General features: G+C 41.0%; 1 protein-coding gene and 1 long non-coding RNA gene across 2 annotated transcripts in view; one reads left to right on the top strand and one right to left on the bottom strand.

Annotated features, from left to right (window-relative positions):
* The window catches only part of LOC134450513 (leukocyte elastase inhibitor-like), a 36,020-nt gene extending 11,897 nt beyond the window's left edge, over window positions 1-24,123 (top strand). The window contains exons 6-9 of the mRNA XM_063200352.1: window positions 145-287; window positions 4,763-4,915; window positions 6,874-6,996; window positions 23,628-24,123. Coding sequence (XP_063056422.1) covers window positions 145-287; window positions 4,763-4,915; window positions 6,874-6,996; window positions 23,628-24,035 — 827 coding nt within the window. The 3' untranslated portion in view covers window positions 24,036-24,123. The remainder of the gene's footprint in view (window positions 1-144; window positions 288-4,762; window positions 4,916-6,873; window positions 6,997-23,627) is intronic.
* On the bottom strand, window positions 15,359-17,711 carry LOC134450597 (uncharacterized). The gene is made up of 3 exons (XR_010035122.1): window positions 17,620-17,711; window positions 16,968-17,113; window positions 15,359-16,377 (listed from the first exon to the last, which is right to left on the bottom strand). It is a non-coding gene; the product is annotated as an uncharacterized LOC134450597 (long non-coding RNA).
* Window positions 24,124-25,383: the final 1,260 nt, after the last annotated feature.

Genomic DNA, 25,383 nt, shown 5'->3' with positions numbered 1-25,383 from the left:
TGTGTGTGTGTGTGTGTGTGTGTGTGTGTGTGTGTGTGTGTGTGCGCGAGCACTTGCGTGCATGCTTGTATGATTTTTGTATGTGTGTGTGTGTGTGTGTGTGTGTGTGTGTGTGTGTGTGTGTGTGTGTGTGTGGTCTGTCAGACAAGATTAAGGAGCTACTGAAGGCTGGGGTGTTGACCCCGATGACTCGCCTGGTGCTGGTGAACGCTGTGTACTTTAAAGGCAACTGGATGCATCGCTTCAAGCCAGAGAACACCAAAGAGAAGCCCTTCAAGATCACCAAGGTACTAACTAGTGGCCATGGAAACTTTAACGTGCTGCTGAATGTTGAATTTTGGGTTACTCTGGTGGTGCTGTGTTATACTTCAATATAATGTTGAATTGAAAACGGGAGATGCAAGATGGACGTGTGAGAGAGCTGCTCCGTCGCACCCCGAAACTAAATCGATTATATGCACGATACACTCTATATTTGCAAGGGAATATTGCATGATAAGTAGGGGTGCCATCACAAGTTGAATAAGTGATAGTTTGGTGAAGTTACTTCCGCTTGAGTGGAATGTCGAGGCAAAGCTAGGCAAGCTAAGTAAGGTGCTAACGATGCTAGCTTGCAGGGCAGAGTTACCTACAAAGGCACTAAAGTGTTGCCCACCAAATTTTTAGATGCGTCCAGCATCTCTATAACAGGGTTTGTCTGTCCGTCCGTCCGTCCGTCCGTCCGTCTGAAACGCTTTCATTACATTTCCGTCCGTCTGAAACGCTTTCATTCAATTGTTGTCCGTCTGAAACGCTTTCTTTAAATTGTTCCTTCCTGTGGCCACAAGGCGGCAGACTACGGAGCGAATGCGTGCAAGCATAGCCTTTCTATACTAAACCGGATGCTAACGTTGGCGAAAAGTAGCCTAGCCACAGGCTAACTGACAAACGACAACTCAGCCGATCGTGATGTACGCCACAAATAGACCAATCGACCTCATATTTAGACACTACAAGGTTGATTTCTGCCTTCGATTTTCATCAGTTAAGAAATCTAGCGTCGGATTAACACATTATTAAGGTAGTAAATATTTCTGGTAAAGCGAGTTGCCGCCATGTTTGTTTTCCAGAATCGGGTAGAGAGCTCACGTGCAGCATTCTGGGTAATTGAGTTTCACGTTATTAATGCACAAAATGCGTGTTTTTAAAAATAATGCTGCAGTGAGTTTAAAAAATCAAACCAACTGCCATTTGGAAGGGCAATGGTGCTTTTCGTTGCGCTCAGAGAGAGTACAGGAGAGAACGCGTCTTTCGTAATTGCTTTGCAGTCGTGTGCATTTGATAAACTCTGGCACGGAAGTTCACTGCTTTGCGCCTTGAAGCTGGTATTGAAAAAAAGTCCATAATTCACCTAAAGGGTCAACCCATAAGCGCATGATTCACCCAAACGGTTTTATTTATTTATTATTTGTCGATGTTTAGATTCTTTCCCACATGCACATAATGCTGAAATGGCGTGATACTAAAGGTTGTTAGGCCTAATAAATGTCTGGTAATTTGTAATGTAGCCTACTTCATCTAGGCTATACATATACAATACACATGTGAAATTTCAAATCATAGCCTATGGTTCTTTTCCAAATCCAAGAATGATGATAAGCTTATTATACCCTAAACTGCAAAAAAATAAAGCCATGTCTCGCCATTTTGCTGCCTTGCTGCCTGCCACAATATTTGGAGTGTCCATGATGATCCTCGGGGGGCGTTGACAGGCTAGGAGGAGGCCAGGGGGGCGTTTGGGGGGAAAAATGGCATAGTTGGAACTGGCATAGAGGGACGCATCTGTTGTCCGCCTGTCGGCCTTGTTTTAATCAATGGGGGACAGCCTCCACGAAGGGGTCGAGTAAGTGTGTGTGTGTGTGAGGGGGGGGGGGGGTACTCAAATGCACGCGGCGTTGGGGGAAATGACATTGTTCTGCTGCGTTTGAGAAATTTCATTTACCCATGACATGTATAGTAGTACATTTTCATGTTTTTTTTTACATTGAGTACGGTGAATCCTTTCTGTTTACAACACACTCTCATTCGTCCCTCATGCAGGGATCTATGCTTAGCTGTAACATACCTGTGCTCCTAAATTAAAAAAAAATATGCCATAACATGTAATACATATGTATGTATAAAAATAGAGCATTTGTGCTTACAGGAAATGGCAATATTGCGACTCATCATTTAAACCCACATATAGAGTAGCTTTTAATATAAAAATCCAGTAGCTCTCTCGCTGGTTTAATTGTTTCAATTTATCACCCCCTCTCATTGTTTGTGGCATACGTATGATCTATACGTATAGCTCTTAAAGTAGCAGGGTCACTATTGTGCTTGTCTTTGAAATGATGAGCCATCGGATAGTTATCATTTTTTTGTTCTGATTATTTGTGCTCTGAGACTCTATCTTGTAACCGTCGTTTGGTTTGGCCAATGTAAAACACATTACAGAGGGGACATTCCAGTTTATAAATCACATGTGTTGTTTTACAATTAATACAATTCTATATCTCATGTACAACCAAGCTCTTAACTTGAGGGAAGGGGGAAACAGGAGAGTTCTCAATTGAAAAGGAAAAACGGTCTGCTTTTGATAGGGTGGACTTGAAATCCATTTGTAGGACTTCGGTTTTGTCACTATTAAGTTTTAAGAAATTGGAGGTGAACCAGGATTTGATTTCAGATTGGCAGGTGGTGAGGGAGGGGGGGAGAGTGTCCGAGGGTTTGGCAGATAGATAGAGCTGGGTGTCGTTGCCATAGCAATGGAAATTTATTTTGAATTTGTGGAGCATATTGCCAACGGGAAGGAGGAAGGTCATGAAGAAAACGAGGGGCCCCAGGACACAACCCTGAGGCACACCAGATGTGACAAGGGCAGGGCTGAGATTTAAAGGACTTAATTTGAATAAATTGAGAACAGTCAGAGAGATAAGAGTGGAACCAGTCAAGGGGTGTTGCCTTTCAATTACTGAAAATGTTCAAGGCACCCCTAAGCAACAAGCCGTAATGGCATCGCATCGGATACCACAAAAGCTTAGAAAAGTAACACATTTGGAGACGTCACACAACCTACGTTCGAAGTTGCAGCTTACAGGGACGACCTAAAAATGTCAGATGAAAGACTCTGAGCACTGCCTAAGCAATACTTTATTAATTTAGACAAATATGTGTTAAATTACATAATATATTTATCAACCATGTTTCCGTTGCACCACTGAGAGCGTGTTAGTTATGCCACTTCAGATGATCATTTATTTGGTGCTATTTTGACTTGCACATGGCTGGCTTGAGGTCAAGTGAAATAAATGATAGAAGTCCGCACGCAACGCTGTTAATGCTCCCAGTGATTTATTTGCACGACGTTTCGGACCTTTGTCCTTTTTCAAGGTCCGAAACGTCGTGCAAATATATCACTGGGAGCATTAACAGTGTTGCAGACTTCTATCATTTATTTCAGTTACTCTATTCTGTCCAGCACCTGTACCACTGATGTGCGCGCATTCTCTACCTTCTTGTCTTGAGGTCAAGACCTGTTACACTACTGACAGGAAAACGGTCGCAAAACATGACAAAGAATACACCTAACCGTTGACGTTTTGAATAATGTTCAAGACTGGCATTAACACTGTTTTGATATAAAAATCATCTCATCAGTAAATGTAATTAAGTGTTTACCTATGTTTCCTCAACAGTGTCTTTTATTGGCCCCGTTCTAACTACTTTGACATATGTTATTTTTTCATATTCATGAACATACCTCAAAGGCATAATTTTGCTCTCAATTTTCGACTGCTGATGCATTTTCTTTGTACCGTTGTCTTCTGATGTAATATATAAGAAATCACAGTATTTTGTTATTATTCACAATTTACCTAGTGTACCAACTTCAATGAAGTTGGGGTTTGTACTTGATCTTATGTTTTATACACCAGTTATACCAATTCTAATACCTAATGAGGTAGATATACACTGAAAGAGTACACAGCCCCTTAATGCGCACCGTACCTGCAGTGGCATGCTGTAATAGTCATTGAAATGTAACTACCATAGCACTACAATACTATGACACAACACATGCCCTTTAGTAATGCACCACGACTTGGTCATTAGCATACTGGTAACAACAAATCTATTAAGCCGCGTCTTAAGGGGTTAAAGGGATATTGTGTGAGATTTTTAGATGTTTATTTCCAGAATTCATGCTACCCATTCACTAATGTGTTAGTGTAATGCAATGTACTCAAATATTATGTTGTGTAATGTAATGTAGCGTAATGTAATGTAATGTAGTATAATGTAGGGTAATGAAATGTATTCTAACGTTATGTAGTGTAGTGTAATGTAATGTATTCTAACGTTATGTAGTGTAATGTAATGTAATGTATACAAACGTTATGTAGTGTAATGTAATGTATTCTAACGTTATATAGTGTAGTGTAATCTAATGTAGTATAATGTAATCTTATGTTATGAAGTGTAGTGTAATGTAATGTATTCTAACTTTATGTAGTGTAATGTAATGTAATGTAGTATAATGTAATGTATTCTAACGTTACGTAGTTTAATGAAACGTAATGTAGCATGATGTAATGTAATCTAATGTTATGTAGTGTAGTGTAATGTAATGTATTCTAACGTTATGTAGTGTAATGTAATGTAGTGTAATGTAATGTAATCTAATGTTATGAAGTGTAGTGTAATGAAATGTATTCTAATGTTATGTAATGTAATGTAGACGGAGACGCGCCCCGTTCAGATGATGCACCAGAAACAGAAGCTGCCTCACAACTGGGTGCGGGAGCCTAACCTGCAGGTGGTGGAGCTGCCCTACACAGACCCCCAGCTCAGCATGGCCATCCTCCTGCCACCAGAGGACACCCTGGACACGGTGGGTACTGGGGACTGTGGACTGTGTGTACTGTTTACTGTGTCTGCAGTTGTCATTCCCCTCAGGATTTGTACAGGAAGGTGTTACATCCTGCTGGGCATTGCTGCCTGTCGCACCTCCTCCGGTGCCCATGGGTCAGCTGCAGGGTCATCAGCCAGGAACTACCGTTCATCAGGGTTTCGCCGCTTTAATCCTGAAATGTCTCCGGTGGCGGGGCAGTGACAGCGACATCTCCCTGTCACCCCCTGCAGCTGATAGATGTTATCCCTGTGGCTGTTTTCTGGGGGTTAGTTGTTATTCCCCCAGCTCCTGTCCTTCCTCCGCAGCCAGAGCCAAAAGCTACCTTTTTCTGCCTCCTCTGCCAGCTCCTTTGTTGCCTTCTTTAGCCTTCCTCCAGTGACTCCCACATCCTTCAGAAGGCGTGTGGTCGACAACCCCATAAAGCCTCTGCATCCAACTTCCACTGGATATATGGAAGTCTTCCAGCCCGCCTCCCGGCACTCCGCAGCCAGTTCGGCGTACTTGGCCTTTTTCCGTTCAAAGGCCGCCTCAATCCCTTCCTCCGATGGTACAGTGAGCTCTATGAGAGCTACCGCTCTTGCCTTTGCAGACCAAGCCACTATGTCTGGCCGGAGAGATGTGGTGGTGATCTCTGTGGGAAACTGAAGCTTTCTGTCCAAGTCAACCTTCATGCTCCACTCCTGGCCGGGAGTGAAGGGCCTTGTTTCTTTTTGCCTGATGCTTCCAATTCCTCCTGCCGCAATAAAGATGGTAGGGTCCTCTGCTGGTGATGGTATTCTGCTTCCCTGTCTGCACTCTTCCAGCACCTCGGCTAGCTTCTTCAGGACCTGGTCATGGCGCCATCTGTAGCGGCCCTGAGAGAGCGCGATTTTGTAGCCTGACAAGATGTGCTGAAGGCTTTCGCTGGGAGGGGGGCACTCGTCATTCCGACATAGCACCATTCAGACATGACGCCATTGCGACATCCCGTCATTCCGACATTTTGGTATCACCATTCCGACAATTTAATGTCACCATTCCGACACTTGAGGGGAGCTGTCCACGGTTGTGGTGCTTAATGTTTCCGTTAACGACACTTTCATCTCCGCCTATGGCCTGGCTCGCCAAGATCTGTCCATGGTGCTGATATCGCGCTGATAGCACTCTACCCAATACTGTGGTCACTGTGAGCGGCGTCAAACTTTTCCTCCTAATTCATAGAATCACCTCAGAAAATGTTGTAAAAAAATACATGGCCTATTTTAAATTTCAGTTCACTGTTCAGTATTGCACGCAACTTCAAAGAAGTTGATCCACATGCATGTCACAAAACAATAACCCACGCGGCAGCGGGACTATTTCGCTTAGCCTTTCCAAAATAAAATGTCCGAATGCCACAGAAATCACTTCTTTGCACTGCACGTAATAAAACTACACAAAAAATATCCACATAGAAGAAATCAAGTCTTCAGTTTCAACATTACAAATCTTCAACAAAAATGCAAGCCGTGGCGCGAATAGGCCTAAGCCTTCCAAAAAAAGTCTCTCTCTCGCGGCCAAAAGTGACTGAGCTCATCTGCTCTGTGAAAAAAGGGAGACCGGGCCTGTCCTGATCTTTAGAAGCTGGTCAGAGAGAGTGGCAAATTGTTTAGCCTACACGTCCTCAAACAATTCCTTGGATACCCGTGAGCGTAAGGAGAGAGGTTTCCTTTTCTCACATTTTCCAATTCAACACCTCAATGCGTTTACCCGACTTTGTATTTAAAAAAACGAAAAATGTAGCCTGCTTAACATACACGTGTCAGTCATGGGCACAAAATGATGCTTTACCGGTAGGCCTATGAAATGAAATTAAACGTTGCGCTGTGCTGTTGCGCTGTGCTGTTTTCTGATCCCCCTGACTGCAAGTGAAGTGCAGATCTTTCTTGTTCCGCTTAGCTCTCTGGATCTCATCCCAGATCACCTCATTGGCAGAGGAACTTAACATCTTTTTTGCCCGCTTTGAGGTACAGCCACCTGACACTGCCATCCATAACACACCAGGATACAGCAGTCACTCTCTCGTGCTGGAGGAACAGCAGGTGAGGCGGGTGCTACGGGCAGTGGATCCACGGAAAGCAGCGTGTCTCTGGGCGGGTCCTGAGAGACTGTGCGGCCCAGCTGGCTGGGGTCTTCACTACTATCTTCAACCAGTCCCTGAGCCAGGCTGCTGTCCCCCCCTGCCTGAAGTCCTCCACCATCATCCCGCTCCCCAAAAAGAACACCATCAGTGGACTGAATGACTACCGACCAGTGGCACTCACTCCCATCATTATGAAGTGCTTTGAAAAACTGGTTCGGGCTCACATCACCTCCTGTCTCCCACCTGGGTTTGACCCTCATCAGTTTGCCTACCGGGCCGGCAGGTCCACAGATGACGCCATCATAACAGCCCTTCATGCTGCTCTGTCCCATCTAGAGCAGCAGGGGAGCTATGCCAGGCTGCTCTTTGTGGATTTTAGCTCGGCATTCAACACTATCCTCCCCAACAGTCTGGTGACCAAGTTATTGGATCTGGGGCTGTCACACTCCATCTGTCGGTGGATACTGGACTTTCTGACAGGTCGCTCCCAGAGGGTAAGAGCTGGCTCCCACCTGTCCTCAGTCATAAACACCAGCACAGGCTCCCCCCAAGGTTGTGTGCTAAGCCCACTCCTGTACACCCTATACACTCACGACTGCACCCCCTCTCACTCCAGCAATAGTATCATCAAGTTTGCTGATGACACCACCATCGTAGGTCTCATCTCCAAGGGAGGTGCAGCGTCTATCGGTCTGGTGCAAGGAGAACAACCTGTTCCAAAACATCACAAAAACAAAGGAGTTGATAGTGGACTACAGGAGGACAAAGGCTAACATTCAACCGCTGGTCATCGATGGGGCCTGTGTGGAGAGAGTCTCTGATTTCCGCTTCCTGGGCGTGCATCTGAGGGACGACCTTACTTGGAACACCAACACCACTGCCCCCATCAAGAAGGCACAACAAAAAAAAATAGTTGGGTTTTTTAAAAAAAAAAAAAGAGAGAGAGAGAGAGAGAGAGAGAGAGAGAGGAAATTTAAGGGGAAAGGGAAAAAAAAAACTTTGTTTTCTAGAAAACTGGCATTGGTACTAGAAAAAAAAAAAAAAAAACATTAGTTGGGTTTAAAAAAAAAGAGAGAGGAAATTTAAGTGAAAAAAAACAAAAAAAAAAACCTTTGTTTTCTAAAAAAGCCATTGTTGGGCTATAAATAATAATGATAATAATATGAAATTTTGCTATCTTGATATAGAGTGCGTAAAACGCTCCTTTATTTTTTTAGTCGGATGGAGGGCGACCTCTCTCTCTAAAAATAATATCACTGAATGTAAATGGAATGCATAATGTTATTAAGAGTAAGAAGATTTTATTGGTAATGAGAAATGAGAAGGCGGACATAATGTACCTACAAGAAACTCATTTAGAGAAAGACGAACATGAGAAATTAAAGAAAATCACAAATAGTGAAGTTTATTTTAGTTTATATAATACAAAGCAAAGGGGAGTAGCAATAATAATTAAAAGACATATAGCCTTTGAAATGGATGACTGTTATATGGACAAAGACGGACGGTATGTATTGGTAGTGGGAATTTTGTTATCTTGATATAGAGTGCGTAAACGCTCCTTTTTTATTAGTCGGATGGAGGGCGACCTCTCTCTCTGTGCTCTGGTCTGGGGGGGGGGGGGGGGGTGGTAGAGGGGGGACAACTACTGACTAATCATGGTAAAAAGGGCTATTATAACTTTGTTTGGGTTACTGGCATTTATAAAAGAGGAAAAAAAACCCTTTGTTTTCTTTTTTTTTTTTTTTTTTTTTTAAGCCTTAGTTTGGCTACAAATAATAATAATACAAAATTGAAATTAATACTATTTGTGTGTGTGCTGACTTATAGAGAGTGAGTGATAGAGAGTGAGTAAATGCTCCCTTTGTATTATTTGGATTATTCTCTCTCTCTCTGTCTCTCTCTCTCTCCCTGCTCTGGTTAGGGGGGTGTAGGGGGGGGGCAACCATAACTTTATTTTTGGGGTTAGTGGTCTAGTTTGATTAAATAATAACTTAGAATGGGAAAGTTTTGCTTTTTTGTTTTCTGTTTTGTAAAGAAGCTTTAGTTTGACTACCAAAGGAAAGAGGTTATTTGCTAGTTATTTCCTCCCTAGGCATTATGTGGACGTAGGGCTCTCTCTCTCTCCTCTCTCTCTCTTTCTCTCTCTCTGCTTTGGTGGGGGGGGGGGGGGGGTACTGATTTCTTAACTTCGATATTTAGGGTTTTTTTATTATTATTTATTTATTTTTATTATTATCTTTATTTATCTATTTATTTATTTATTTCTGTCTTCTCTTTTTCTGACGGCTGAAGTTAATATTTAGAAAATACAGGCATAGGCCTACTGCATAGACACTTTGACCTTACTTTACATCTCAGCAAGGAGACCTATCTTAGTTAAATACCTATTCAGCCTCTGTGTTGGTTACAAAGTAAGAAGGAGCTTTCCTTCGACTGTTTTGGGTCTTTTTTATTATTATTATTATTAGTAGTAGTATCATTATTATTTTTATTATTATTATTATTATATTTTAATATTTTTTCATTATTATTATTATTATTATTATTATTATTATTTTAACTCATTTATTTATTGGTCCAATACAAACATAAACGTAGTATATGGGAAAGTAGGTTAAACATATGGAACCTGGCGGGGTTGGGGTTAGGGGGGGTTAAACAAGCTGACATAATTGGGAATGAGTTTGCTGATAACATTGGCAATCACCCAGATCCTAAGGATACCAGTAACATCACTCACCACAAGATACCATCCTACATGGAGGGGGTACATATGGAACCAGATCACTGTATGTGAGTCCACGTCTACTTGTTTTGTCTTTGTCTATTGCATGTGCTTAATTCTTTCTGTCTGTATTTTGTCTTCCTTTCTCTCTCATATTACTGGCCTAATCACACCTACACATATACATGCTGAAACCATTCATTTTTACACTCACATAGGTATGTATGTATGTCATGTTAATATTTGCAAAGAGTACTTACATTTATTCAATTATACAATGACTGATCTAAAAATAATATCACTTAATGTAAATGGAATGCATAATGTTATTAGGAGAAAGAAGATTTTATTGGTAATGAGAAATGAGAAGGCGGACATAATGTACCTACAAGCAACTCATTTAGAGAAAGATGAACATGAGAAATTAAAGAAAATCACAAATAGTGAAGTTTATTTTAGTTCATATAATACAAAGCAAAGGGGAGTAGCAATAATAATTAAAAGACATATAGCCTTTGAAATGGATGACTGTTATATGGACAAAGACGGACGGTATGTATTGGTAGTGGGAAGAATAGGAGGGAGACAGTTTTCTTTTTTAAATGTATACTACCCACCAGATACAAGTACGGAATTAATGACTCAGATACTTGATATGCTAGTAACAAAGGCAAAGGGAGTAGTTATAATGGCTGGAGACCTAAATCTGATAATGAACAACAAGTTAGATTCAACAAGCTCTAGGGTACACAAAGCTGAAAAGAATGCTGATGTACTAAGGAAAGCATGTCTAGAATTAGGAATAGTTGATGTATGGAGAGAATTCCACCCAGGGAAAAAAGAATACACCTGTTATTCAGGAAGGCACTCAATATACAATAGATTAGATTACTTCTTTATGTACGAAAACAACACTAATCTAGTAAAAACATGTCAGATTAGCTCCATTAATATATCTGACCATGCCGCTATTTCTTTGACTTTAAATCTTAATGGAAAAAAGGGCAAATCTTTGTGGACACTGAACAATTCACTATTAGAAGAAACTGCATTTATTGAAAAACTGAAATTGGAACTACAATTATATATGGAAATGAATGACACACCGGATATAGACCCAGTTACTTTATGGGAAACAATCAAAGCAGTGTTAAGAGGAATAATTATATCTTATTCCTCTGCGAGAAGTAGATCAAAAGTCGCACTTGAAAAACAATTAACCCATGAAATAAAATATTTAGAGTTGCAACACAGTAGGACAAATAATAAAGAGGTTAAGTTAGAACTGGAAGAGAAAAGGAAAAAATTAGATAAACTGCGTATGATGGAGATTGAGAAATTAATGAAATTCACGCAACAGGAACAGTATGATGGAGGACCAAAAGCACTGAAAGTACTGGCCTATAAATTAAAGAAACGACAAAAGAGGACACATATAACGCAAATTAACAGTGATCAAGATAAAGTGATAAGGGACAAAGATGAGATAGCAGAAGAATTTGCAAAGTATTATGAAGAACTATATAAGACAGACAAAGAAGTAGATAAAGAACATATCCAGAACTATCTTAAAAAGCTTGAAATACCAAAAGTAGCACCAGCCAAAAATAAAATGTTAATAATGCCTATTACATTGGAAGAAGTAAATATGGAAATTCAAGGTTTAAAACAAGGGAAATCACCAGGTGACGATGGCTTCACAAATGAATTCTACAGAGCACTTAAAGATCAACTTAGCCCCATACTGGTACAAGCCTATAATCATGCGCTAGACACAGGAAGATGGGCCCCAACTTGGTCATCTTCCACAATCACACTGATCCATAAAGAAGGGAAAGATCCGAGAGACTGTGCATCTTATAGACCAATATCATTATTAAATACAGACCACAAAATAATAACATCAATCCTTGCAAAAAGATTAAAACACATTATTACAGACATTATAAATACTGATCAATGTGGGTTTATCCCAGGTCGCCTTCTAACAGACAACATAAGAAGAACTTTAAATATAATTGATTATGTAAATAAAAATGAAAAGGAATCTCTAATTATGTTGACTTTAGATGCAGAAAAAGCTTTTGATCTAGCCCAATGGCCATTTATGTTTGAAGCAATGTTAAGTTTTGGCTTAGAGGAGAAATTCTGCCAATGGATTAAAGCAATATACACTAAACCTGTTTCAGCAGTCAAAACAAACGGTACATTATCCAGACAATTTACCATTCAAAAGGGTACAAGACAAGGTGACCCTCTCTTATGGAACGCTAAATGAGCCACGCTTAATTAAATAAATATGCCAACAAATAATTAATTAAATGTGTCATTAATTTATTTAAAGTAGAAAAGTATTTAAAGAACTCCTTTCACCATTTAAGTAATTATTGAATTATATTCATTTAATTATTTCATGGCCCGTGTGTTACAGCACATTATGAAATAATTGTATCTGTCAAACTCACCCATCAAAGTCTGTGGGCGTATCCTAAAATCTGATTGGTTGCACTGCCTATCAAGTCAAAACAGATCGAGCGTAGAGCTGATCATAGGAAAGATTTTGTCGGACGTTCCTGTGTAGGTAACGTGAATCACCCAGATCGGTGAGGTAAAAGGTGACCCGCCAGCATTCATTCACCGCGTTCAACATTTCAACTGGTAAGCAGTGTTAATTTTGACAGCAAATTCTGATTTAGTCTTAGTCTTAGTCACAATGACGAAAATCAATTTTAGTCTTAGTCTTATTTTAGTCATTGCCTTCCCAATTTAGTCTTAGTCTTAGTCTAAATGACGAAAATCAATTTTAGTCTTAGTCAATTTTTAGTCATTTTCGTCATTTTAGTCAACACTGTACATAATAGAACTTCTCCACACACTGTTTCTCTTTTTAACATATATCATTGACTGTACAGAATAAAGCTTCTCCGCACACTGCTCCTCTTTTTAACATATATCACATTGTACAGAATAAAACTTCTTCACACACTGGTTCTCTTTTTCTCTATTGTATCTAATACCAGTGTTAATTTCGTCAGCTTTTTAAAATTTAGTCTTAGTCTTAGTCACAATGACGAAAATCAATTTTAGTCTTAGTCATATTTTAGTCATTGCCTTCCCAATTTAGTCTTAGTCTTAGTCTAAATGACGAAAATCAAAAAAGGGCATTGACGAAATATTTTAGTCATAGTCATGGTTGACGAAATTAACACTGCTGGTAAGTCCATTTTTATAAAAATGCGTAAATTTACACATGGCTAATGTTTTTACCTAGGTTAAGGAAGTTCAATTTGAACGGAATGGCTAACCTTAGCAAGCAGCTGTCTACCAGCTAGCTTAGGCTACTGTGTGCTCAGATAGTGGTTGTGCTACTGTTGAGCTATAATGGGCTATGGCAGATAGTATATTCATCTGTTTTTTGTTGTTTCACTAAAAGCCCATGATGTGATATGTTGTTGAGCAAGGATGAGACGTGTGCATTTGACGTGCAAGTGGAAATGTAGCTATTAATGAGTGCCCCAGCCCAGCCATCCTTGAAAAATCTGTGTATGCATGTAAATTAACCGAGATGTAGAACTAGTTGCTTCGTCGAAACATTCTGACTTCGCTGTAGTAGCGATGTGTGTGAACATACTAGGACCTATAACATTAGGTAACATTGTAGCACATAGCCTACTTTGTAACGTGTACGTCTATTCCAGGCAACTGATTACTGCCCGTCTCTCTTTCGCTAGCTGCTACTGCTGCCATTGGTTTTCTTGACCAAAAGCTTTTTTTTCTTTTTACAGTGAAGATGGGACTGGGACGGATGAACTGATGGCAAAGCCGAGCACCTACCAAAGAAGTGACTGCACGAGAAGGCAGAATACTGACAGGAACAGCAACAAAACCAACTTCAGATGCATCATGTTACTTTGACGCTTCTGACATACCATGGCCACAAAGTAGTAACTTCTATTACATGTGACATGGGGTCGGCCCTATGCTCCCACATCCCATTAGTCCCATATAGCTTCCACAGGGGTTATCTTGTATTGTATTGTTATTGTGTACTGACGTGGGTTTAAGCATGATTCCACCCTGGTTGTGGTTTAGTTAAGTCCATCTCTACTATTATGAGTAGAGCATGGTTAGAGGTCATTACATTGTGGTTTAGAGGTAGGTATGGCTGGTGTTAACTGACTGTTAGGGACGATTTCAATGAGGTTAGGGAAAGGTTTTTGGGTGGAACAGTACCATTGCCCTGCGGGACAATTCAGTCTATTTTTCCCCCCCTTTTTTGTTTTTGTTTTCAGTGTTTGTGATGTGGGACGGGCTGTGGGAACATAGACACACTCCCTTTTGTAGACACTGTTACTCAAAATTGTTACACATAATAACTTGACCCTTCCCTCTCATTCCAGTCTCACATCAAAAACATCACCAAATCTGCCTTTTTCTATCTCAAGAACATCTCCAGACTCCGGCCCTCACTCTCCGACTCTGTGACCGAAACACTTATCCATCCTTGAAAGGCGCTATATAAAACCAAGTTGTTATTATTATTATTATTATTATATAACAATATATGTCTCAATTGTTTAACAGTTGACCAATAATGATTATCTAACCCTTACAGTGACAGTTAAGGGTTTATCGAAGTGAAAATACTGTAGGCCCCTAGGCCCTACAGGGGCAAATTATTATCAGCAGTTGTAGCATACCAGCTATATTGTATTGATGGTATTCATAGAACCTACTAGGGCTGCAACTAACGATAAATTTAATAGTCGACTAATCCAGTGTTTCTCAGCCTTTTTTTAGGCGAGGCACCCTTCCAATTCATGAAAAATTTCAAGGCACCCCAAACCAACAAGCCGTAACATGGCATCGCATCCGATACCACACAAGCTTAGAAAAGTAACACATTTGGTCACACGACCTACGTTTGAAGTTGCAGCTTACTGGGGTGACCTAAATTTACTTTATTGTGCGTAAATGGCAGATGAAAGATTCCACTGACTAGCATTAACTTATCAATTTAGACAAATATATCTTATATTACATAATTTATTCATCAGCCACTTTTCCCCGGCACCCCTGTTGAGAAACACTGGACTAATCGATATATCTAGTCACGATTAGTCACGAAAAAAAGAGACTTACTCCAACCTTTGACAAACCTTCCTGGCCTCTTGCACAGGGATGAAAAAATTCTTTCAGCTCACATTGATCTTTAAATCTGGATAGTAGCTTATTTACTCCAAGATACAACGTCCAATTCATACGTGCTGGACAATTTTAGGATTCAATAAAGTAATAAAGCTGATATAGTACCCATTTGTCAAGAGTAAGAGCATGTCAGAAGATTGAACAAAGGTCTCGACTAGGCTTCTTTGTGGAAAACTAACAGTCTATAGCAGCCTGTAGATGGAGTAAACATGTACAGCATCACAACTTCTTCACTGTAACAAATATGTGGCATATTTGGATAGTACGTGCCTCTTTCACTGCTTGTAAATATTGTAATTATTGATGGCTAGTCTTCCTCTTGTTATTTATGCCTCCAATAGATACTTTGACTAGTGGCTCAGTTCATGCTGAAAAGAAGATACAATTATTGACAAAGACGAACATTTATTAAATCTGTTCAATTGTGTTTCTGCAGGGAAAGAGCAAGAACAAAATACAGGAAATTGATCTGAAGTGCACAAAATGTGTATCAATGTGAAGAGGTTAGAATAACGTATTAGTTGCTTAAAGATGGCTTACAAGTCTACATCAATTGCAAGATTTAAAGGATTTATAGGTTGCATTCATAGAAATACTAAAACATGCAGTGAAATTAGAGTTGTGTGCCTATACTGGGCGTAGCAAGGTTTCTCGCAGGGGAGACTTCCGCAGCAGCCTCCTCTGGTCTTGGTGGACACGTCGTGGAACTCATCCCTATCTGCAACCTTGGTTGACCACCTCAGTGCTATGATGTGTTTGGCCTCGGCTTGGATGGCAGGTTGACTGCAGTTAAACATGGGAAGAAAGATAAACCAAGTTGTGCAGAATTATATAAACAAGACTGAACTGGAATATACATACATTTAGGAAAATCATGGTGTAACAAAGAATGGTGATCACTTACACCTAATGGTGTAACTGAACCTTGGGGCCCACCTCTGACCCAATAAACAACACAAAACCCACAAACCAATATTATTTGAAGGCGCACTTGGAATACTGTCCACATTGCGCCCAGTTTGAGAATGAGTGTAATCACTCTACTTTCCTTCTGGCCTCCAGCGCTTTAACCCATTGTAGCCTGGAGACACATATACGCTGCATTCAGGTTCTTGAGATTTGAGGGTTTTTTAAATAAAAAATGTGGGTATGTTAGAGCTGAATGAACACATTGTAATGGATAACGTGTGTGGTGAGTTGTATAGTAAGTGAGTGCGTCTGAGAGTGCTTGACTGATTGTATAGTTAGGTTTTTTTTGTCATGTTCTGTCTTCGTGTATAATAAAAGTGTAGTACTAGACTACAATGATGATACAGGCCTTGTTTATCTGCGGTTTTCTTGACAGATTTCATTGGACTGGCTCTCTGATCCAGGTGTTGTGGGCAGTCAGGCTTTGTTGATTATCTGCATAAATAATACGCATAAAGTCAGATGATCCATGATCAGTGCAAGCTTGCAATGTCAGCTAAATTGATACTGTGCCATTTGTGGAAATAAGCTCATATTACGCCTCCCCTTGAGTTAAATTATCGAGGTTTACCTTCCTCCTGTAATTTCAATCGTTTTCAGAGTATGGACTACCTCCATGCTCCATGCTAGTGATAAACATTGAATCCTATGAGACCAGCTGGCGGCTAGAGAAAGGTAAAACTCACAGGGAGGTGTGATATGAGCTTATTTCCAAAAATAGCACAGTAGTAGTAGTAGTAGTAGTAGTAGTAGTAGTAGTAGCCTTATGTCCCAGTATTGGCAATTGTTTTGCAGTGGGTGGTACACTTCTCACACCCACACACACAAAACATTTAACAGATAAAGAATTAAAAAAAGGTGGAGGGGTTAAGATAAAATAGTAATCTAAAAGAAAGCTCTACAGAATAAATCTAAACAGTATCAACACTTGATTAGTCAAATAAGGTTTGATTGTACCACATTAAGATGGTAAGTGGGTTACTTTTTACCATTTCCATACATGGATGCAATATACTGTATAATACCACAACGCAGATGATGTCCAGAAAGATCCCGGTTGGGCGAAGGTCCAACTCGGTCATGGCACCAATGTGACAGACATTGTCTTGTGTAGGGCTAGTCTGTATGGACATCAGTAGGCCGGTTTGGTCTCAGTATCCCCTTTTTATTTCTGAAAATACAGTGTGATACAGATGTGGGAATTACAGCAGATCTTACAACAGATTACTTCTATTCATCTTCCACAATGTTCTGATTAAAACCAGTGTGTGTGTGTGTGTGTGTGAGTGAGACAGTGAAGAACGCACTTTATAGTATACACATGACAGACATAAACACATTAAGTACATAAAACAATAGGCTAAGTGAGGCTACTCTACATGAGGTTACATTGTGGAATACTATGACATTGATAACAACAGTAGGCCTACTGCCCTACAAAGACAAAATGCAACATTTTTAATCCGTGCTTAACATACCAAATCAGTATAATTTATTTAACTGCATTACGTGACAATACAGGATTCATATTCAAGAGAGCGGTCACTCTGACTGTGCTACTTATGACAATAATGCAACTAGCATTACCACGGTGAAAATGAGACCACGTAGCCGGCTATTTCCAACGTTTTGTCAGGTTACACAACGGCAAATGCCTTTCAAAATTGTCTACATTACCTGTGAGAAAGTGTGTCAAACAACTAACACGATGATGGAGGAGATTTGGTTCCCGGATCCCCTGGATAGGCCGCGAGGAAGCCAAGAAGAACTTGGAGGCTGTCATCCTCAACGTACAACATGCATCCACTCCTTTTAAAACTTCATGGCCAACAAGCTAATTTTACGAATACATTTCCCTAAAGATAAAACTCTAAGCCTTTCACTTGAAATGTTGACAGTACTACAGTCCCAATCACTCACAACCCTTTTTGGTCATATTTCGAATAGAAGCAGCTTTCCTCCTTGATCCATTCATGTCATGTAGGAGGTGTTACGCTTCAGACCAAAGCAGTCGATAACACCAGATTGGCACTAGTCCCGCCCGTTTGCGTCAGTGGTTCCGCCCACTGACTTTGATGGGTGAGATTGACAGATTAATTTAATTAATGGTTTGCTGAAACACACGTAACATGAAATAATTAAATAAATAAATTAAATAATGAATTGAATTGCGAAAGAAATATTTAACATTACATTATATAAATTGCCATTTAATTCATAAATTATATATTTAATGCCAATTTTAATTATTTAATTCTACTTTAAATTAATTAGTGACACATTCAATTAATTATTTGTTGGTGTATTTATTTAATTAAGCGTGGCTCATTTAGCGTTCCATACTCTCTCCCCACTCCTTTTTACAATCTATATTGAAATCTTAGCATTAGCTATAAGGCAAAATAAAAATATTAAAGGGATCGAAATCGGAAAGGAAACTCATAAATTATCACTATTCGCTGATGACATTATACTTTATCTGACTTCCCCAGAGCATTCATTACAGCACTTGATGGGTGAGATAGAAGAATACAGTAATATTTCAGGATACAAAATTAATAAAACTAAATGTGAGGCTTTAACTATTGGAAGGGAATTGAATACATCACTAAAACAGCAGTACAGTATTAAATGGGACTCCAAAGTTATTGAATATTTAGGAATTAGTCAAAATTTGAATGATTTATACGAAAACAATCATAACGCTTTAGAATTGAAGATAAGTAATGACCTTAACAGGTGGAAATTAATCCCTGAAGGTATATACAGTAGGGTTGAAACTATTAAAATGATGGTGCTTCCACAACTACTTTTTTTATTTCAAGCATTACCAATTGTATTACCACCAACATTTTTTAGTACATGGAATAAAAAACTTTCCGATTTCATATGGAATGGTAAAAAACACAGGATTAAATTTCAGATACTAACTCAACCTAAAGAAGAAGGAGGTTTAGGGGTTCCACATCTACAAAATTACTTTTTTGCAACACAGATTATAACAATAACGAAATGGATGGGAGGAGATCTTGGAACAAAATGGATTAGTATTGAAAAGGAAATATCAAATGGTGTGATCGGCTCACTGCCTTTCCTCAGAACAGATACACAAAAACAATACCTACAAACATTCTGCATCAGTAACACAATAAAGAACTGGAGAGGAATATGTAAGTATTTAAAAATCCACAGTAACAGTTTGAGATTAAGACAAATGAGGTATGATCCAGACTTCAAGGCAACACATGATAACATCTTGGACCAGTGGGCAGAAGCAGGACTAACCATATTTGCACAAAATATACTTCAAACATTTGAAACCCTATCAGCTAGATACAAACTACCACAAAAGCATTTCTTTAAATACTTACAGGTAAGGAGTTACATTCAACAAAATACTGAAAAGGAAACAAACAGTGTGTTAAATTTTCTGTTAAATTATAGAAACAAAAGGGAAAGTCGAGGTGGATTAGCAGGGGCCTATAAAATAATAAAAAAAAATGGAAAAGATTATGTATAATGCAAAAGAGAAATGGGAGAAGGAAATGGCGATAAATATTTCAGACAATGAATGGAGAGAATCCTGGAAAGAGAATTTTGAAACAACACAAACAAAGTACTGAAGGGAGTTTGGCTGGAAGATAAATCAAAGGTACTTTATGGTACCAATTCAGAGCATTCATTTAGGATATGAAGGGAAATGCTGGAGAGGCTGTGGGGAGCAAGGCACACATACACATTTGTTTTTCTCATGCCATAAAATTACACCATTCTGGGAAGAAGTGAAACGAGCCATTTCGCATATCTTTGGACTAAAGGAACCTCTAACGGCAATTCATCTCTTAGGCATTAACATAGCACACATAATTAAAAGAAAACACTACAAACTATTCAACCTTTTAAGACTAACAGCAATAAAACAGATCACTAGGTTATGGAAACAGCAAAAACAACCAGAATTAAGATTATGGTACAATACGATAGAGAAGGTACTGGATATGGAAAAATATATATTTGCCTCCAGAAATAACATAGAAAAATGGAATAAATTGTATCCAAACACCTTACTTAATAAAACGCACAGTTACTTTAAAAGATAATGAAGGTTATATCACAAGGATCACATTAGAAGACAAACGGTATACATATTCAGTGTAATAAAATGCATTTCAAACAGCAAACTATATATATATTGGAAGACTTTCATACATACCCACATACATGACACAACACTACAGCACATACATCTCACACAAATGCACACAGACCGGTAAACTATTTCCTCTCTCTCTCTCTCTCTCTCTCTCTCTCTCTCTCTCTGTTTTTATGTTCTCATACTCTCTTTTGTTTTATTTGTGCTTATTGTATGCGTCAACTGTCTAGTGTCGATTTAATGTACAAAAAAAAGGGATTTATAGAAGTACAGAAGTGAAGGGAAATGGACCTCTGGGGATGGGTATTGCTTACTGGAAACTGAAATGTTTATTGAACTGTATAGTACTTGTGTTATGTTAGTGAACTGCCGAACCATTGTCCACAAAGATGCTGTTGGTAAACTACATTGAGATATTGTACACTAAGCTACTTTCTATAAATAAAGTAATAAAAATAAAAAAAAGGCACAACAGAGACTGTACTTCCTTAAGCTGGGCTTACACTGTGCGACTTTTGCCCCGATTTTGCCCCGATTTGGCACTCAGGCCGATTTCTTGCTCAATCGCAGGTCAATCGTGAGTCTCGCATCGTGCAGTGTACATGGGGTAACGACAAGCGATTTTGCCTCACGATTGTGCAATCGCAGGGTCGCAAGAAAATCAAAACGGTTTGAAATTCTGGTCGTGGCTCGTGCGTAAATCGCACAGTTAAAGCAGTGCTACGACCCGATTTGACACTTCACATGCACAAATCAATAGGGCCGTGCGATTCGCTGTTGAGCGCGACCTCATCTCCACCTCAGGTGCGCATGTTCCCTCCTCTGCAGACCGGGGAGACATGCCTGTCGCGTCGCACAGTGGAAACATTTCGCTCGCATCCGACTGTCGGCTCGTGTAGTGTGAGGACGTGAGTCGTGAGCTGTGAACTTTTAAACAGTGAAATTCCATCGTGCAGTGTGAGCAGAAGCTTAAGACCCACGAGTGAAAATATCGCACAGTGTATGCCCGGCTTTAGGGTCTTACGGGCTAACCATCTACCCCAAAGTCTATTAGTGGCCTTCTACCGGAGCTCCATAGAGAGCATCCTAACATACTGTTTATGTGTGTGGTATTCCAGCTGCACAGCAGCGGACAGAAGAGCTCTTCAGAGAGTGGTCAGCACAGCTCAGAAGATCACCAGCTGTCCCCTGCCCTCTTTAGAGGAGTTGTTCTCCTGTCGCTGTCTAAAGAAAGCCAAGCAAATCATCAGAGACCCCTACAATCCTGGACATAAATTGACCCGCTGCCATCAGGCAGGCGTTACAGGGCTCTGGGTACAAAAACGAACAGGCTAAAAGACAGTTTTTATCCAAAAGCTATCTGCACACTTAATTTTGCACAGCTGACTTTTTAAAATCTGAACAGTATATATATAGGTTTCCTTTTTTATTTTTAAGAACCGTGAGCATCTGCACTTTACCAATTTCGTTGTACCTGTACAATGACAATAAAGTTTCATTCATTCATTCATTCATTCATTCATTCATTCATTCATTCATTCATTCATTCGTTGTGGAGTGCTCAACACATCCTGGGAAACCTGGCACTCCTGCCTTCTGGCAGTTGGTGTCTATGTAGTTGTTTTGGAGCAGGTAGTTGGTCATCCTTCTGGCTACCACTGAGAAGAAGATCTTTCCTTGTACGTTGAGGAGGGCGATGTTACGGAATTGGCCAATCTCTGTGGAGTTTGCTTCCTTTGGGATGAACACTGCTACCACTCTTTGCCACTCAGACGGAATGAGTTGTTTTTCCCAAATGGTTCTCATTAGGTACCATAGCAGCTCCAGTACCTTGGGGCAGTTCTTGTAGAGCTTGTAGGGGACTCCGTTGGGACCTGGTGCAGAGGAGGACCTTGCCTTCTCCACAACTTGCCTGACCTCGCTGAGCTTGGGAGGCATGATGTTGAACTCAGCTGTTGGTTGTGCAGGTCGCGGTACCTATCCTGGTGTTCCTAAGGGGACGCTCCTTTGTGGATCACTATACTGCTTTCTGACATGCTGTTCCAACTGCTCCCTGGTGGTTTCGAGCTTGCCAGTGTTCTTTTCCTCCAGCAGCGGTCTGGCATGCTTGAAGGGATCCTTGAAGAAGCAGTCTCGCTCTTTTTGCTTCCGTTTGCTGCGTTTCCGGATGCGCTCAGCTCTGCGTAGCATGGCTAGCCTCTTCCTGACCTCCTCCCACAAGGCTTTCAACCCTTCTTTCTCTGCCTGTGTTGCCTTTCTCCAGTTCTTGCGGAGTTGCCTTTGAACCAGTTGGAGGATTTCCTTTTCTTTCCTTCCCTTCTCCATTTGGATGGTCTTCTGTCTGGGAACAATCTCACCAATTAACTTATGAAGGTCTAGTACCGAAGCGTCGTTATTAAAGAAAGAACAATGGTCAGTGTGCGGGAGTTTCTTTAAGTTGTAACAATCTCACCAAACCTGTCCTTGCAGGTCTGGTATATGATGTCTCCAATCAGATTGAGCTTGGCCTCTGCCCCTCCATGCAGTGACTCCTCAAGGATATTGATCAAGTGTGTGTCCAGTGTGCGCCATTTCTCTGCTTCCCATCTCCTTCTGGCGGCTATCTTGGTCTCTGTGTTTACCTCTGCCCTGTCTGGCGTGGTGAGGACTGGGTCTCCGTGCTCGCGTTGGGGCTCGTTCTCCACCAGTGGACCTTCCTCCTCTGCTACCCTCTGCTACCGTCAGCAACATTGGGTCCATTGGCTCTGTGTTTTTTGCCCTGGCTTCTGGTCCCTCTTGTCTCACCTGCTGTTGCAGTGAAAGGTTGCTGTTGGCCCTTCTGTCCACATCTTGCTTTTCCCTGGTGGATCCGTAAGCCCCTAAACGTGGTCACTTTCTCCCATCCACATGCACACTTTCGGAGGATCTTCTCCTCATTTCCTGGCGTTCTGGTTTTCTTGTAATCCTTTTCCATGGCCGTCGTCACCATGTTGTCAGTCCTGTCTGTCAGGCCCATCTTCCATCCCGCCTCTCGGAGGGCCCTCTGGTTGTTGCTTTCTTTGGTTCTTCGTAGTTAGAGTTGGGTGTCTCTCTATTGAGAGACCAGTGGGTTGGGTAACTAGCCGCCCACGCCCAGTGCGGTCTTTCCCTGCTGTCATCCAATCTCTCCTGGACGTCCTCCAGTCTTTTCTGGACTCCAACTGCCCTATTCACAGAAGTCACTGGGTTTGCCAGAACTTCAGGATTTGTACAGGAAGGTGTTACATCCAGCTGGGCATGGCTGCCTGTCGCACCTACTCCGGTGCCCATGGGTCAGCTGCAGGGTCATCAGTCGGGAATCACGATCATCAATGTTTCGCCCCTTTAATCCCGAAACATCTCCGGTGGCATCCGGTGGCATCAGTAATCAGTGTTTGCTGTGTGTGTGTGAGAGAGAGAGAGAGAGAGACAGAGACAGATAGAAAAAAAACAGACAGACAGACCATTACTTATCCTCTTTCTCATCCTCCTCATCCTCTTCTTCCTCTTCCTCTTCCTCCTCCTCTTCCTCCAGGTGATGAGTAAGCTGACCATCTCCAAGCTGCTGGAGTGGACCGATCCATCCAACCTGCGCCGTCAAAACGTGCACCTGCACCTGCCCCGCTTCAAGCTAGAGAGCAGTGCCTCGCTGGCGGGCACGCTGACCGTGCTGGGCATGGGCTCGCTGTTCGACTGCTCCAGCGCCGACCTGACGGGCATCAGCGTTGACAGAGGGCTGTCCCTGTCAGCGCTGGCACACGGAGTCGTGTGTGAGGTGAACGAGGTGGGCACGGAGGCGGCGGCTGCCACAGTGGACATATGCATGACTGTAAGCATAGATCGCACCCTGATCTTCATGGCAGACCACCCCTTCCTCTTCCTCATCATGCACAAGCCCACGCGCAGCATCCTCTTCCTCGGCAGCTACTGTGGGCCGGAGTGAGGAAGGAACTGGAGGAGGAGATATTGTTTGTCAACCAGTAAATAATGCTTCAAAATCCTTTTTGTGGTTCATCAAACAACTCCACTCCTCGGAGGAGATCAGCTCCACTCCACTTTACAAACCACACTCCTACCCAGAGAAGATCATTACCAACCATACTCTCCACTCCCACAGTCTCACGCATGCTGCCCAGAAGAAAATATATTTAAGCCGCTATACCATCCAGATGCATGCATGCTGCCCCCTACACCATCCAGATGCATGCATGCTACCCCCTACACCATCATATATGCATGCTACCCTGATGCATTCATGTGACACAGAGGAAAATAACTTTAGGCTACTATACTGTGCTAACCATACTCTCCCCTGCCAAACACCATGAGTCTCCTGTCCAGAAGAACAATATAGTCCCCTGTATCAACCTCTCACCTGCCACACGCCTGCCTACGTATGTTGCCCAGAAGAAAATATCTTTATGCTATGCTACTGTACTTTCTCCCCTCCCACACCTCTTCCCTCCTGCCCAGAAGACAATATCTTTATGCTATGCTACTGTACTTTCTCCCCTCCCACACCTCTTCCCTCCTGCCCAGAAGACAATATCTTTATGCTATGCTACTGTGCTTTCTCCCCTCCCACACCTCTCCCCTCCTGCCCAGAAGAAAATATCTTTATGCTATGCTACCGTACTTTCTCCCCTCCCACACCTCTCCCCTCCTGCCCAGAAGAAAATATCTTTATGCTCCCATATCAACCGTACTGTTCCATCTCAGACCCCTACACTACCCATGCAATGATGCTGTGATTGTGAGGACATTTTGTTTTTCAACCATTTAAATCATGCTTCAAAAATCCTTTTGGTGGTTCATCAAACAACTCGGGCAAAGTGCTTTGTATGTACAATATGATTTCTGAGGTATTCCAAGATCTTCTTCTCCAATAAACATTGAAGGCTGAATGCTCTGTGTTGTGTTTTAACTGACTCACTTGCAAAAAATAAAATAAGTCTCGACTTCGTAATTAAAATGGTCAAATCAGGATACAAATTATTGTAGAAAAGTGAGATCACAAAAAGATTAAAGAAAGATAAAATAATTAAAATTGTAAAATAAAAAATAAAAAAAGTAAAAGGGAAATAAAAATAAAGGGTAAAAGAAAATGACAAATGACACTAAAATGACAGAATGGTGGCAAAGGTTTTTGTACCTCTTCCTCATGTCCGCAGGTTAAATGCACAGCAAAAAGTTTGCACACTCCTTTGGATTTTTTCTTCTTTAAGTTTTTTTTTCTTCTTTTTATTCATTCACTGGCAAGCATGACGTTTCGAGTCGAAGAGCTATTGCGA

Source organism: Engraulis encrasicolus, chromosome 6 (assembly GCF_034702125.1).
Source record: "Engraulis encrasicolus isolate BLACKSEA-1 chromosome 6, IST_EnEncr_1.0, whole genome shotgun sequence".
Taxonomy (NCBI): Eukaryota; Metazoa; Chordata; class Actinopteri; order Clupeiformes; family Engraulidae; genus Engraulis; species Engraulis encrasicolus.
Note: the sequence above shows the minus strand (reverse complement) of the source record. Positions and strands in the feature narration are given on the sequence as shown.